Consider the following 16,169-nt stretch of genomic DNA (forward strand, 5'->3'; position numbering starts at 1 on the left):
CTAGTTCATTCCATGTACTATAATGTGCCCTCTACTTCTCTGCCCAAAATGAAAATTAGGTATGAAGTGAATTTCCAAAATGGGATTGAGTGTGGTGGTGCCTATGTGAAGCTGCTTTCTAAAACCGCTGAGCTGAACCTGGTGAGTGGTGTGCATGCTGTTTAGTTACTACTCCCCAAAGACAAGCCTGTCTTTCTCTCGCTCTTCCCCAAAGAAACTCTTATCCTAATGGCCTGAAGGCAGTTGTTTGTGTTTAGGGGCAGACTTGCAAAAGTAGTCTGCACCCAGAAGCTTGCATTGTCCTTAGTGGGAGCAGATGGATGCTGAATTCTTCTGAAAATCTGGTTACCGCAATTGACTCTGGGATGCTGTAGGTGCTGAGCATTCCTGCCCTTCCCCCATAAGAATCCACAACATTCTTTTTAACTGCCACACACTTTTGGGGTGTCTTTCTTTCCTCTCCCTCTTACTATAAGAGTAGCAATCTCATATGGGAGGTCTGTAGAGGGCACACTAAATCGTGTATCTTGTACATTTCCCTTTAGCCGTTTCACAATTAAACTGTACTCTTTATGCGGAGGGAAGTTGACTGACTGGGATTAGACAGTTGTCTTCTAAAGTGAGTTCCAGAGAGGGTCTGCAAAGAGAAATAGACTAAGATGATCCTAATCGTATTTCTCTACACCAGACTTCTTACATTCCAATCCGCTTGTAAGGAGCGTGGTGTCTGAAGTACTAGAGACTTGCCGCTTGTAGGATGCGCTAGCAGGATGTACTATGTGCAGTAAATGTCTTGGACTAAACACATCTTGTTCCTGGCCCATGGGCCACTATTCCAGCAGCATTATCTGAAAGATAAAATTGAGAGGATTTTGTGTACAGCAGCTACTGGATATTTTTAATCAAAGCCCTCCAGTTTTCTGTAGGCTTCCCCTCATGGAAGTAGAAGTCAAAACTGTTGTCCTGACTCTCCTTCCCCTTCACTGTTTTGTCAGAATCTTTCTTGATACAGATCCACATCTGACCAGGATATGCCATTCAAGATGTGAAAGGCCACTTAATGATTGTGCAATCACTTCTTCAGTTCTTTGTGAACTGAATGCATGAATAGGGTCAGTGAGAGTAGACAAGCTTGTTTGCAATGATTTTTGTTAAAGGGATGGCGTTAACAGACATCTAGTTAATTCTTACAGCTTCATATAATACATCAGCCCTGTGCTTGGTACTAACTTTTGTGGTTTTTCAGCTGAGTTTACTCTGTTAATGCCTCTTATGTTCCCTGTTGTGAGAGAGAGAACTACCCAGACTGGGAAACTGAATGTACAAGGGAAACGGAGAGACTGACTAGACACAGCAATGTCAAAGGCACAGTAAAGATTTCAGTTTCTTTCAGTGCTGATAATGGCTGTTGACAATAGTTTTGTTTTAAAAACAAAACTTTTGCATTGTGGGGTTTCTGTGACTTGGAATTTTTTAAATTGATGTCTAGCTAATCTAACAGGTTATTTTACATTTGCACAACTTGATGGCTTGATGCTTTTAATCTTGCCTGTCACTCTTGAAAACTGCTTTCTACTAATTAGGGAAAAGTAAAGACAGTTGGACAGGATGACGGAAAATGCAGGGCCCAGCTAAGCATCAGTAGGGAGATGGATTGGATTGTCCTAACTAGCCTCTTCCACTTCAAATTTCTGTGACTGTATCAACCATCTGTTGCTGGTTTTGATCTCAAGTATAATCAAGCAGCTTAATGAGTGAAGTGCATTTGCGGTGAACACTGTGTTGTCTAAACTTGAACTCTAGAATGATTTATTCCAACTGTTCTCTTTAAAGGATCAGTTTCATGACAAAACTGCCTACACAATCATGTTTGGTCCTGATAAATGTGGAGAAGATTATAAATTACACTTCATCTTTCGGCACAAGAACCCCAAAACCGGCAAATATGAAGAGAAGCATGCAAAGCGTCCAGATGCAGATCTGAAAACCTACTTTACTGATAAGAAGACCCACCTCTATACTCTGGGTAAAGCAACCATAAACTTGGGGGAGGGGAGTGTTTAAAAAAAAAAAAAAAAAAAAAAAGTACAGATCCCAAAAAGTTTGAGGGTGAACATTTATTTTGTGTTTTTGGTGCAAGAGAAATGGAAAGGAGTCCTAAAACAGTAACTGAATATACTATGTATGTGGACATCATACAACTAAAACATCCATTCTCAATCCTCATATGCAAAAATTGTTCATTCTTTGTTCTGTTCTTCCGTGCAAGAAATCTCATCAAGGAGCATGCACTGCTTTGAGTCTTAACTCTTGCAGGGAAAATATGGGACTCTGAACTTGGTAGGTAAAGGAGAATTGGCTTTCCAAATATGGTCTTAAATACCTTAACTTATAGTATAATGGTATGCATTCCGTTACTGACTTGGGATCTCACGTGCTCTCTAGTTGCGTGCATAGCTATCCGTTCTGTAACTTTTGGGGACAGTAGGCTCTAAACTCTGGAGGAAATAGCAATGCTGCATCTACCTGGGATAAAGTGTTAGAAGCCCTCCTTTCAGGCAGCTGTTTCAATATGTTATTTTAATTGGCTTTCATTTTCACTGGCTGTTCCATTGAGGTTTTCAGAGCTGAAAAAGTCAGATAGGGAAAATGCATTGGAAAGTGAAGGCCGGTCACACCCATGGTTAAAATAGTGATAGGAGCATAAGAATTGCCACACTAGATAAGATCAGTGGTTGTGGTACAATATTCTGTCTACAGCTGGGGCTATCCTCAGAAGCCCCAGAGAAATGTTCAAGGAGCCCTGCAGTAGGAATAACTTACCTTATAGGGACAGTCTCTTCCTAACACCTATCTGTTGAAGGCTGGCTTATGCCCTTAACTGTGAAGGAGTTACTCCTTTCAGAACTCTTGGTTTAGTTCTTAGTCCTGTTATCCTAATTCTGAATGTTCTTATTGGCCATATGAATATTGAATCCTGCTAAGATCTTACACTCTTAGCTTGGGCCTACACTGCTAGGCAGCTATCGGCTTTGGAGCGCTGACTTCTACAACTGCACAGCCAGATCTTCTCCTTTAGAATCCGCTTTTCTAGATATTTTGCTGCTAGAGAGGGGACTTACCCATAATCTGTATGCGGCTAGTAATGAAACAAGGCTCCTGACTGCATGAATGAAAGCAGTATAGAAACACTGAGCTGCTGTCTCACTGGTTTCAAGATTAAACACTGAGTTTTGTTTTTCTGCATTTCTTCTTTGTGCAGAATAGAACGTGGAGCTGTGCTCCGAGGCTGACTAACTGAAGGGGGAGCTTTCTAAGCAGTGTAGGCAGGTGTGGGATCTAGTCTTAAAAGTGACTTTAAAAAAAAAAGCATAGTGGGGTCCAGTGTGTTGTGGTCTCAATTATTTCTTTATCAAATGTGATGGATATATGTATAAAAAGGACACTCTAATTGCTGGTTCAGATTGAAACTGGATTTGTCTAACTTCATGCCTCATTGCCAGTAATAAAGATATCCTTGGTGAACTTATCAAACCTCCCCCACCCCCTCCCTTTGACAGTTGGGAACTTGTTAAACAGTTCTGTTGATGGATGGGGCAGAATAGAATCCACAATTCTGCTAGTTTTACATGTGATGACTCTGCAAGGAGTGTAAAGCTTTTTAATTTCACAAAAGGCCAGAGATGGGGCCATGAATTTATACAGAGCAGATCCATTAAAGGTGGTGCAGGTTTTTTCCACAGTTACTTTTCAAGTAAATAAGGAATTACAGTTTTCAGTCTTTAAAGTTCCTGTCCTTTCTGTTAAGAAAATAATCAGGCTTTGCCACTTCTATCTTCTTTTTTTTTTTTTTTTTTTTTTGTGGTGGGGGGAGAACCTGATAAATCGCACTATACTAGGTTCTTCTCTTTATAAGTAGGGTAACAGGTGTGAGTGTGTATAGAGCAGAACTTTTTCCAGATGTAATTGATTTGAGGGGGCTATGTAATACTCAAGGCTATTGGGTATCCAGAGTAAGACTCTCCATAAAAATCTTTGTCTTTATTCCTCGACACAAGACTAAATAGGTTATTTGTTTCCCTTTGGCAGCCCCATTTGGGCATCATTGTTTACTGTGGAGGTAACTTCAGCTAGAAGGATGATTGTTATAGTTTTGAGGTTTGGAAAAGGACAGTAGAGTAGAAAGTGGCAGTGAGATTCTGTAGAGCTCAATTTTCTCCTTATGTTAGCCAAAAAGGCTCCATTAACTCTCTTCCTCCCTGTCCCTATTCGTCCAGTCTTGAATCCTGATAATAGTTTTGAAGTCCTGGTTGATCAGACTGTGGTGAATAGTGGGAATCTCTTAAATGATGTGACTCCTGCTGTGAATCCACCCCGAGAGATTGAGGACCCAGATGACCAGAAACCAGAGGACTGGGACGAGAGACCCAAGATCCCAGACCCAGATGCTGTTAAACCAGAGGATTGGTGAGTAGCTTGGGTGGTGGAATTGGGGAAAGCTGTTGCTAGATAACCAAGTGCTGGTCTAAAACAGTTCTTAGCTGGTCATTTGTCCATTTTATTTTTATTTTTTATTTTGTAGTCCCGTGTACTCAAGTTAACTGGCTAATGTTGGCCAGTCTAACATTGGACATGCAGTCATGTGTGTCTTAAGCTATTTATCTGTTTAAACTATAGCTAAGCTTGGCAGAACTCAATGTTTATCTTTTATCATTTGGGCGAATGATTATTTTTAAGATTTTTTTTTTATTTTTATTTCAATTTTCACAATTTGTTGAAATTATGGGGGTCAGACAATTATTTAATGAGAGTAGACATTGAGATTCAAAAAGTTAATGCTTTAACTGTTAAAACACACATTGTCAAAATGTCAAAACATACATTAATTTATGGCTATTTACTTTAAGTTCTGAAGCAACATTTTTCTTTGTCTATCTCTATATTTTGATTGACGGGAATATTTTTTGTCAGTTTGTGTATATGGTAAAATTGATGTTTTATTTAGATAGTTACCTGTAAAAATTGAATTATTCCAAGCCTAACCATAGCATCTGACTGGTGGTAGACTGCAGATTGATTCTGTGCCTTTGCACTTGAATGAGTGTCAGCACTAATTAACATTGGCAAGCCAGGTAACATTTACATGGAGTTCCTTGCTTAGCCATAGATGTGCTTCATTTGATGTCTGATCAAGCATGGGATCAAGTGCTAGAACACTTAAAATAAAGAATACCTGGAGCTTATTTTGGCAAAAAAGCTCTTGTGATGGAGATCAAATGGCCAGTTTGAAATCTGACACCTTCAATCCAGATAGCCATTGAGAGACTGACAGTTATGAACATGAGTGACCATACTGGGTCAAAGGTCCATCTAGCCTAGAATCCTGTCTTCCGACAGTGGACAGTACCAGATGCTTTAAATGCAATGAACGTAACATGGCAGTTATTGAGAGATCCATCTACTGTAGAGGTTCAGGGAAACCCAGAGCATGGGGTTGCATCCCTGACTATCTTGGCTGATAGCCATAAATGGACCTCTCCTCCATGAATTTACCTAGTTCCTTTTTGAACTCAGTTATGCTTTTGGCCTTCACAACATCCCCTGGCAACTAGTTCCACAGGTTTGCTGCATGTTGTGAAGAAGTACTTATGTTCTTTAACCTGCTGCCTGTGAATTTCATTTGGTGACCCCTGGTTCTTGTGCTTGGGAAGGGATAAATAATACTTCCTTATTACTTTCTCCACACCATTCATGATTTTATAGACTTCTATCATATCTCTTTTGTAAGCTGAACAGTCCTAGTTTTTTTACATCTCTCCTCATATGGAAGCTGTTCCATACCGATGATAGTTTTTGTTGCCCTTTTCTGTATTCAAGATGTGGGCGTACCATGGATTTATATAGTGGTATTATGATTTCTGTTTTATCTATCCCTTTCCTAATAGTTCTTACCATTGTTAGCTTTTTTGACTGCCGCTGCACGTTTGTTTTCTGAAAACATCCATGATAACTCCAAAAATCTTTCTTCAGTAGTAACAGCTAATTTAGACCCTATCATTTTGTGTGTATAGTTGAGATTTGTTATCCACTTAATATTAAATTAAGTGTGCCATTTTGTTGGCCAGTCACCCTGTTTTGTGAGAGCCTGTTGTAACTCTTTGCAGTTAGCTTTGAACTCTCTTAATAACTTTGTATCATCTGCAGACTTTGCCACCTCTCTGTTACCCCCTTTTCCAGAGCAATTATGGATATGTTGTCTTCTGTTCTTGATAGTCATAAAATGCTTAATCAACACAATTGAATTTTGATTAGTGTTCCCTTGTCAATTTGACTAATGACATATGGTAAATAATTAAAGTTCAGGGGTAATAGAATTAGGTCCTGAGAGAGAACACATTTTTACTGGGTACAATACATCACATATTCACTCATTAACATGCTTTCCCTGGGCTGCTTCTTTCTAAAGATACATGAAATGTTATCACTTCCCTCCATTGTGTTGGGAGGAATGTGCACTGAGACAAATAAAGGAATAGGAGCTTCATCTGACTAACATGGTAGGGTAGCAAAAAAACTCCCACAGTTACTACCTAGCCTTTTCATATTCAAAACATAATTGCTCGATCAGTTGGTAGTCCTCTTCATATACTCATTGTCTTAGGAATCAGGCTAGATGAGGATCTGTATCTAGTGCAACAGTGTCTTAAGCCTTATGGTGGTTTTTTTTTTTTTTTTTGCCAAACCTTTTTGGCAGGAATATATAATAGCAACCTTGTATCTCTTTCCGAAGGGATGAGGATGCTCCTGCAAAGATTTCAGATGATGATGCTGTGAAGCCAGAAGGTTGGCTGGATGACGAACCAGAATATGTAGCTGATCCTGATGCAGAGAAACCAGAGGACTGGTATGCAGCCACTAGACTTCCATTTGTCTAGCTTGTATGAAAGCAGTAATTGCTGTGCGTCAGTTTATCAGATACTCATTTTGTGACCCAAAGGCACTGCCTGGGTTTCAGGAGTATAATGCGGCTCTTGAGCTACCATGGACCAGACATAAACTGTTAGGGGAAGGTGTTGCTGTGATGGACTTCCCTGGGGTGCATCCTGGAATGGGGGTACTGCTGAGCCCTCTGTCTCACCATCCTGGGCTCCCTTGCTCACTGTGATGCTGTGACAAGCTGCAGACTCCTCCAGATCCTGCTCTTACACAAACATTCATAAGCAGGGAAACCCCCAGCTGCAGTTACATGAATGCTTTTCCTAGCCACTAATGAGCTAACAATAGAGGCTCCAGCCAATCCCCCTCCCCAGCCTAAGACCCCAGAGCTGTACCGTCTTGCTCTGGTCAAAAGCCTTACCAGTGTAAGTTTATTTCCCAGTCCACCCCCCCATTAATGTGGAGAGGACAATGCACCAGCCCCTGCTCGTGAACAGATTTCCCTTTTTGCACTTCAAACACACTGTTTTAGATAAAAATATAAAACAGATTTATTAACTACAGAAAGATTAGTAATAGCATACAGATAAAGGTTGGTTACCTAAAAAATAAACAAAATTGCAATCCAAATTCTATACCCTAGACAGGATTTGAATCAAGTAGTATCTCACTCTGATAGTATAAGCAGTTTACAGATCTTTCATACATAGGCTGGGATTCATTCTTTCCTGCCTGGGACCACCTTCCCCAGTTCAGTCTTTGTTCCTAAGGTGTTTCCAGGTGTTGAGTTGTAGGGGGAGTGAGGCCCAGTGGTGATGTCACTGCCCGCTTTTATAGTGTCTTCCATGTGGAGAGAATTTTTGTTCGAACTTCCAAGCAAATCCCCCTGCACAGTTTGTGGAAAAGTACAGGCACAAGATGGAGTCCAGAATCACATGATTTAGTCACATGCCCTTACATGCTTCGATGAGTCATAGCAGCCATTAATCATATACTGGCTGAAGCATCCACAGGAAAGCCCATCAAGTGAGGATAAGCTTTTCCCATGGCCCATTGTGTTCATAGATGGGTCAGTATCTTGAATAGTCCACTCCTAATGTGCTGGCTAAACTGAATGTAAACTAACTTGTGGGAGTTACCCGGGAGCAAGCACATTTGAAATACAGATGCAGAGTCAATATTCATAACTCCAGATACAAAAATGATACATGCATACAAATAGGATAATCATATTCTGCAAACCATAACTTTTCCATTGACACCTCACGTGACATATTTTGTACAAGATACATGATGATTATATCACTATGGTGAATCCTTCTGTGGTCTCTTTGGGGCAGCAGCATCTTTTGGTTCTGGCACAGTGGTATCCTGGTCCATGACTGAGGCTCTTAGGTGTGGTTTCCATCCATAGAACTCTTTACTTCGAGGATGGGGATGATACTTTACAATGTAGAAGTGGTAAGGAGCGCCGCCCCCCCTTTGTTCTAGGTCTTTTAAAAAACAAACAAACAAACAAACAAAAACCACTTCCCCCTAATGAGTTTGCTTTTCCAGGGATGAGGATATGGACGGAGAGTGGGAGGCACCTCAGATTGCAAATCCCAAATGTGAGTCAGCCCCTGGCTGTGGTACCTGGCAACGACCTATGATTGACAATCCCAACTACAAAGGCAAATGGAAGCCTCCTATGATTGATAACCCCAACTACCAGGTAGGTCTTATGCTTCTAGGTAACTTGCTGGCCAGAATCAGAACACTGCTCCCTCTTAAGGTATACCAGTTTACTAAGCAATACAGAAAGACAAGAGACTTCTCATAGTCTCTGTAAAGTGGTGGCATAACCAGGAATGCAAATCACATAACCTCAATCCTTGTGCACTCTAAGGGGACAGGTTCAACTTTTTATTCCCCTTAATAAACAAATAAATGTCACAACTTACCCATGAAAGCGAAAAAAATGAAGCTCACAGCTGCTGCAGCAGGGGAATGTTTAAATGGGGATGGAGTGGGGGAGAAGCTCTTCTAAATATTTTTCCCAGGAAGATTTGTAGTTGGTTTGTAAACCTCTTTACATAATAAAGATTTACTTAAATTAACTGACTATCCATTGTAATCAGGAATGCAACTTTTTTGTTACAGGTGTGGGGAAACAAACTCCCCCCCCCCCCCCCCCCAGTTTTCTGACCCAAATAGAAAAACAAACTTTGTGTGGTGCATGATGCTGAGTTTTCTTTGCCTTCTCCAGGGAATCTGGAAGCCCAGGAAGATCCCAAACCCAGATTTCTTTGAAGATCTAGAACCTTTCAAAATGACTCCCTTCACTGCTGTGGGCCTTGAACTATGGTCAATGACCTCTGACATCTTCTTTGACAACTTTATCATCTGTGCAGACCGAGTTGTGGCAGAAGATTGGGCCAATGATGGTTGGGGTCTAAAAAAGGCAGCTGATGGTGCTGCTGAGGTGAGGAGCAAAAGTTTATTTTTGTATACTTCTAACAATAAAAAATGGTATCTGTTTCTTGTCTAGAAGAGCTTCAAGCTCATCTAGCTTTCACTCTTACAAAAAACTATGCTGCTAGTCCTTGTTTAAAGAACTTTTTTTTTTTTCCCAAACATGATCTGATACAAGCTTTCAAATTGAAGGATATAATCTTCTCTACCAAAGAGTATCTCTTATGGATTTTTCCTGTTCAAATGTAATGTATTTTAGTAACTTTTTTTAAAAATAGTTTTTTGGGGGGGTGTGGCGGCCTTCATCGAACGCCGGACTTTTTTTTTTTTTTTTTTTTTTCCTGTCTTTTTACTATTGGGAGCATAACTTTTTAATCTTGGCCATGACAAATGGCCATCCTCATAGCCTACTGTTGCATGTTTATAATCTTTATTTTAGATTGTGCGAATATTGTTCCACATACTTTTCTGACTTCAGAAGACTAAAATCATTCATAGAAGACTAAGCTTGGGGCAGGGACCATCTGTTTGAACAGTGCCAAGCACAGTGGTGTTCTGGTTCATGATTTAGGGCTCCTAGGTGCTACAATAAAGCAAATAATTAGCTTTTGCAATACAGACTAATTCTGTATATATTATGAGGTTGTCCCTACTAAGTATGACTGGAGACAGTTACCAGTCCCCACGGGTAGCCATAAAACTTGCTGCGTACAGGAGTAAGAGAGCTAAATACACAAGCCTTCAAGATTCAATTTATCTTCTAGCCTGGTGTTGTGGGCCAGATGATGGCAGCTGCTGAAGAGCGTCCCTGGCTGTGGGTAGTGTACATCCTAACTGTGGCTCTACCTGTGTTCCTTGTTGTCCTCTTCTGCTGTTCTGGAAAGGTATGGATTTCCTTCTGAAATATCTAGAAATAGGTCAAAATGGGGTTGTGCAAGAACCAGAAAATGGGCAGTTGTTTATTGTGGGACTCTTCTGACAAATTCTAGAAACAGCCAAGCGCTGCAGAGTACAAAAAGACTGATGCTCCTCAACCTGATGTGAATGAGGAGAAAGAGGAGGGAAAAGACAAGGCAGATGAAGAGGAGGAAGAGGAGGAGGAAGCGGAATCAAATGAAGACAAGCAGGGTAAGCATAATGGAGGCTTCTTGAAATGGGGTAGGAACCTGGAATTGACTTTCTCTCATGTAGAAAATGAGGGCAGTAGTATTGGTAGACCTAGACTGAAGTCAGTGGAGAACTTAAGGTGAATCATTTCTCCCTAGACAACAAAACATAAATTCATTTAATTATTGATGTTTGATTGGTTAGAAGAGAAGCAAAAGAGTGATGCTGATGTTGGAAGTGCTAGTCAAGAGGAGGAGGAAGATGAGGAGGAAGAGGAAGAAGATGGAAAACCCACATCAGAGGTAAAAGCAAAATTTTGGTGCTCTCTGAGTAGAAGTGATGATCATGTAGGTGGTCCACTAGTGATATTTAATGATTACATAGCTTAAAAAAAGTGAGGCAACTTTTAAAACACATGATCCAACTCCACTGGCATGTGAAAAAAATATAGTTGAGCTTAGTCCATGGTGGGTTAAAAAATTCTGATGGATACTCTGCAATTTGAGGCAATGCTAATATAAGAACTTGAGACTAAAGATATGAAAACACAGGAAAGGGAATAACCCGTGTCCTGGTCTATACTAGTTCCCATAGTAAAATGGGTTCTAATGGGCTATGATGCCTGAAATATTGGAGAAGCCATAAGAGGGGACACTTGCCTAGAGTCACTGCACTACTACAATGATGGGCAGGATATGAGAACATAGGTAAACTTGTAAAGCTCTTATACTTACATATATCAGTTTCCCAAATGGGAGGGGCATGCCCCCCCACAAGAGCAGCACTATGAGGTTATTGGGGGAGCAAGGACCTGATGGGGCTGCGATAAAGGGGAGGGGGTTTTGTCTGACAGGTTAAGCAGTTAATTCTTTGTGTGAGTGACCTCACTGCAGGGGCCAGGCTCCCTGCCCCTCTCACTCATCCACTGCCACAGCTACCCAACTGACAGTTACCCTCCTCTGCTGGGAAGGCCATGGGTACTCCGCAAGCGGAGAGCCAGAGGGTGCACCCAAGGAGTACTGACACAATCTGTACCTCTCCCAACCCTTCAGCCTGGGAACATCAACTTCTTCTGCCAGATAGAGCCTGCACAGGGGAACTGAAGGACCAGGTTCAGGAGGTGGGCTCTATTGGGCAGGGGGTCCAGTTTTCTGAGGTGTTCATGATTTGGCTAGTACAAAATCCAGTAATCTGTAGTAGTGGCACTGGGATGGACAAGATGATCCAATATTGGTCCTTAAATCTTATATAAACTTTGCAATTTTGAACAGTACCAGAATCACTAGTGCAGTGGTTCTCAAACTTTTGTACTGGTGACTCCTTTCACATAGCAAGCCTCTGAATGCGACCCCCCCCCCCCCTTATAAATTAAAAACACTTTTTTATATATTAACACCATTGTAAATGCTGGAGGCGAAGCGGGGTTTGGGGTGGAGGCTGGCAGCTTGCGACCCCCCCATGTAATAACCTTGTGACCCCCTCAGGGGTCCCAACCCCCAGTTTGAGAACCCCTGGACTAGCGTGTGTATGTGGAATGAAATCCTCTAGTTTATACAGAGCAGCAGCAAAGCACTACCATACCAATATGTTTCATTCCTGTTTTGGGAGAGACCTTTTCTAGAGGTGAAAGAATAGTTGAGCCTTCCTATACAGTGTTTGGGTGGCTTTTTCATATTGGCCTGACTGCTGCCATATAGTAGGTGTGGTGTGTACTGAATCTATGGTAAGACTCCCACTGAAGTCAGTGGAAGTAGTTAACTTCATTGAACACTCTGGAAAATCTTGCCCTCAACCATCTTGCTGCTCTACTCAGGCAACCAGCAAGGATTCCTACTGCTGCAATGGATTTTTGAAGTACCGTATATACTCGCTCATAAGCCAAATATTTTTGGTAAAAAAGTGACGCATCAAAGAGCGGGGGTCGGCTTATAAACGGGTCTACACCAAAATTTGATGATTTTAAACTCTATGGAATCATTGAATTGAATATCTAATACATTGTCGTTTTACCTGGCGTGTTCGCAGGCATGGAGCCCCTCAGCTCCCAATGGCCGTGGTTTGCTGTTCCCAGCCAATGGGAGCTGCGGGAAGTGGCGTGCCGACCTGCCAGCGGCTTACCCTAACGGGCCAGGAGCCAAAGTTTGCCAACCACTGAAATATAGGGTCGGCCTATGAAAGGGTCATACAGTTTTTGCTTTTTTACCTAACCTTCTTGGGGGGGTCGGTTTATAAACGAACAGGCTAATGAACGAGTATATACGGTAGTTGTATTTAATATCTGACAAAGCTACATTGGTACCCAAATATCTCCTCTGTAGAGTAGTATAACTTATCCTTTAATATTGCAAAGAGGTGGGCTGGAATAATGGCAGCAGCCTGCAGAAATTAGAAGTCTGCTAGTAAGTAGTTGCCCTGTAGAGAGAACAAGAAATTGTGGTTGGCCCAATCACAGTAAAAGACAAGGGTCTGTTTGAGCATAAAACCAGTAAGCCAAGAAATGAGGGGACACACTTTCTGCTGTAGTTATAGGGAATTTGGAATGTGTGCATTCATGGTACAAAGCATTTTCCTCTTAGAATGCATCATAGTATAAGAACCAAATTTTAAAGTGAACTTTCATTGTGAAAACAAAAGAAGATCACAGTTCATCTAAACTTCAGAGTAAATACTGTGCATCAGCCCTGAAAAGTGGGTTAGCAGTTACAGGGGAAAAAACAAAGTGGAAGCTTTGCTAATTGTTGTTTTTGTGAAAAGTTTATTCTATTTCCAATGTAGTATTGCAGTAGTTTACAACTGTTAATTTGTAGATTAGCTTTAGAGTATTTCCTAACCTTAATAGCAAATTCAGAAGAAAAGACTAGACTTTTTTTTTTTTTTAAACCACACTTTCACTTTTTTTCAATACTGCAGGAGGAAGAAAGCATGAATAGATTGAAAAAATCATAAGAACTTCATCTATGATTATATTTTCCCCCAACATGGTTCTGGGAGAGGACCTTGGATACCTTATGTTGAAATTCAGACAAACCTCAAGACTTCACCATCCGCAGGTTCCAGTCACACTATCCAATGTAACTGAGTGTCTAGCAGTAAAATATTTGCAATCATCTGTTTAAAAAGAACACCATTCCTGTAGCAAGATGCATTTAATGTAATGGGCTGTGGATTTTGGAATGTAACAAAACTAACCTTTTATTTTTGTTTTTAAATAGATTGGTAGAACTTTGCCAGTCTCTCAACCTTAGCTTAATTTAATGTATTAATCGATCAATGAAAAATAACAAATCTAGAAAAATACTAGTTGATGAAATGCAGTTTTTATAACTTTATTTTTTTTATAAACATGGAAATTCCTGGCAATGCCTGTATATCCCTTAAATTTGGTCATCATGTTAGCTGTCAGTGGCTACATTGACTCTTTTTTTAACCCTCTCAAATAAGGAAATTAGGGGTGGGAGGGAAGTTAAAGTCCATGTAAAGAAACTATATAACTAAGATGTGTGAATATTCCCAAGAAAGCCCTCTCATGTTCTTGTTGAGGGAGAAGCATAGGTGGGCAATGAAATAAGCGTGTTGCCCAGTTAAGTGTTCACAATTGGCTTAAGATAGTGGGGGGTAGGTTTTACTATGGTACTTAGTCTTGCAAGACTCACGGAGGCCGGATGTCTGATTTCTTTAGTTCTTGAGCTCTTCACAATAGGGCAGTGGCTGTCTGGGTTTAAAAAAAAAAAAAAAAAAAAATTCTCTTCCTCCGGCCCTAGCTTTCTCTGCTACTATGCAGCTTCTTCAGAGTGTAGGTTGGCCTCCATTGCTGAAAACTACTTTATGCTTGGCTCACTATCAAACTTTTATAGGTGGGTTGTTTTTTGGTGGGGCAAAAGGGTGTTTTTGTTTTTTAAGCTACACCTACTTCTTTCCAGGGTCCAAACACTGGATACGACACTGTCCCTAATCTCCTTATTGTTGCCCTGTATGTAAACTCCTGCACAGAGACAGGGAGGTGGGAAAAGAATAGACAAGTAGACCTAAAGACTCATATCAGAAGCAAAGATGTCAGTATTTGTAGATGGGGAAGGAGCATGTGTAATAACCTACCTGGTATGTGTAACCATTTGAGTCTTTCATCTGCTTTTCATGTAACAGTTGCATTCTAAATTATATTGTGACTATAGGGGGTTCCAAATCCAGTTAAATAAATTTTTTTTTTAAAATGTCACGTCTAGTATATTATACTGTTGTTCTAAAGTTTTTTGTTTCTTTGTGGAATGCAAATGACCACCACCAGAGCATACCTCTAAGAGGGTAGACTCTGATGCTTTCATTAGTGTACCAAAATGTATTAGGGAGGGAAGGTTAATGTCTACATAGACTAGCTTTTTGCCCTTTGTTCAAAATAACTTTAAATGTCCTAAATTGCTCTCCTTGCACTGAATAGAAACACTCCCATGTTCCATTTGTATTTTTGTTTAGGGTAGGGTAGAAGGTGAAGAACATTCTAGGAAAAAAACATTACCCCAGTTTTTTAAAACCATCTTACCAATATCTAACATTTAAAAACAGAAACTCTGGCTGCCTGTCCTTAACCAAGAGAGTTGTTGGTGTTTTTTTTTTTTTTTTTTAAATACCAGTGACCGTAAATGCATAGCAGGATTACTTGACTGCTCTGTAGTGTGCAAATAGAACATGGTAAGTTTAAACTTCTGTTTAGAACTACTTACTCCAAATCAGACATCTCTTCAAACACTTTTTTTAAACACTGCATCTTACCCTCTCCAAAATAGCTTCTGCCTTGCTGTTGGAAGCTGTCATGTTTTATAGGCACTGCTTTTAATTTAATTCTTCTTGTCTCTCAAGATAGCTTTTATAGAGAAGCGATACTATTCATGACTTAGTCCCTCCCAGATAAAAATAGGTGTAGATAAGTTTGCCAATTCATAGATGGCCTCTAGTGTTCAGCTACCATCTCGAGCACAATTTACAAACCTATTTTAATGCAATTCAGTTAATGCTGTTTTTATCTTCATGTACAAACTGCCTTAATTTCCAGTATCTTTCTCCTACATACACGCACTCTCTTCCAAAATACTACTAGAGGTGAAATTCTGAAATGCTTTTCAGACATCAGCTATTAAATGGTATTACATTAAAGCTGAATGTACAAGTCTTTCTGCTTCTACTGGACCTCTTTGAAAGGGTCTCCTGTTTGCATGTGATCGCTTTCTTTGGTACCATAGTGTAAATTTTTTGAATAGTCACTACATTAAATGGTGAATCTCCACAATGGATAGAAAAACTACAGTTTTTAAGATCTTTGTCATGGCATCTAACTTTGCCTCCAGTGTTAAACTGCAAGCCTCTTTTGAATAGATAAAAGGATAAGATGCCAGTTTTGTTAAAAGGGTTGTCATTGTTAGCTATCCGCTTCCAGGTAAAAGGAGAATATATTTATTAAGGCTAACAGTATTTTCTGAATACCTGAAGCTTCAGTTGCCTCCCACCTGTGACTTGAACAGTTAGTGACTCTTAAAAGTACTTGGAAAGAAGTCTGCATTTTAGTAAGTGGAAGGCAGTTTGACTGCACATAAGTGCAGTGGTAAATGGATCTCTTGTAAAGGGTGGTCTTTGGTCTTTATATAGCAAAACCTGAATTATCTCACCTTTTTAATGAAGAA

At 40.3% G+C, this 16,169-nt stretch overlaps 1 protein-coding gene across 1 annotated transcript in view; it reads left to right on the top strand.

Annotated features, from left to right (window-relative positions):
* Positions 1-15,047, top strand: part of CANX (calnexin) — a 30,262-nt gene extending 15,215 nt beyond the window's left edge. The window contains exons 6-15 of the mRNA XM_065408791.1: positions 60-141; positions 1,834-2,026; positions 4,278-4,467; positions 6,791-6,904; positions 8,494-8,650; positions 9,185-9,400; positions 10,155-10,274; positions 10,380-10,518; positions 10,702-10,799; positions 13,408-15,047. Of these exons, the coding sequence (XP_065264863.1) occupies positions 60-141; positions 1,834-2,026; positions 4,278-4,467; positions 6,791-6,904; positions 8,494-8,650; positions 9,185-9,400; positions 10,155-10,274; positions 10,380-10,518; positions 10,702-10,799; positions 13,408-13,443 (1,345 nt within the window). The 3' untranslated portion in view covers positions 13,444-15,047. The remainder of the gene's footprint in view (positions 1-59; positions 142-1,833; positions 2,027-4,277; positions 4,468-6,790; positions 6,905-8,493; positions 8,651-9,184; positions 9,401-10,154; positions 10,275-10,379; positions 10,519-10,701; positions 10,800-13,407) is intronic.
* Positions 15,048-16,169: the final 1,122 nt, after the last annotated feature.

Source organism: Emys orbicularis, chromosome 8, assembly GCF_028017835.1.
Source record: "Emys orbicularis isolate rEmyOrb1 chromosome 8, rEmyOrb1.hap1, whole genome shotgun sequence".
Classification (NCBI taxonomy): Eukaryota; Metazoa; Chordata; order Testudines; family Emydidae; genus Emys; species Emys orbicularis.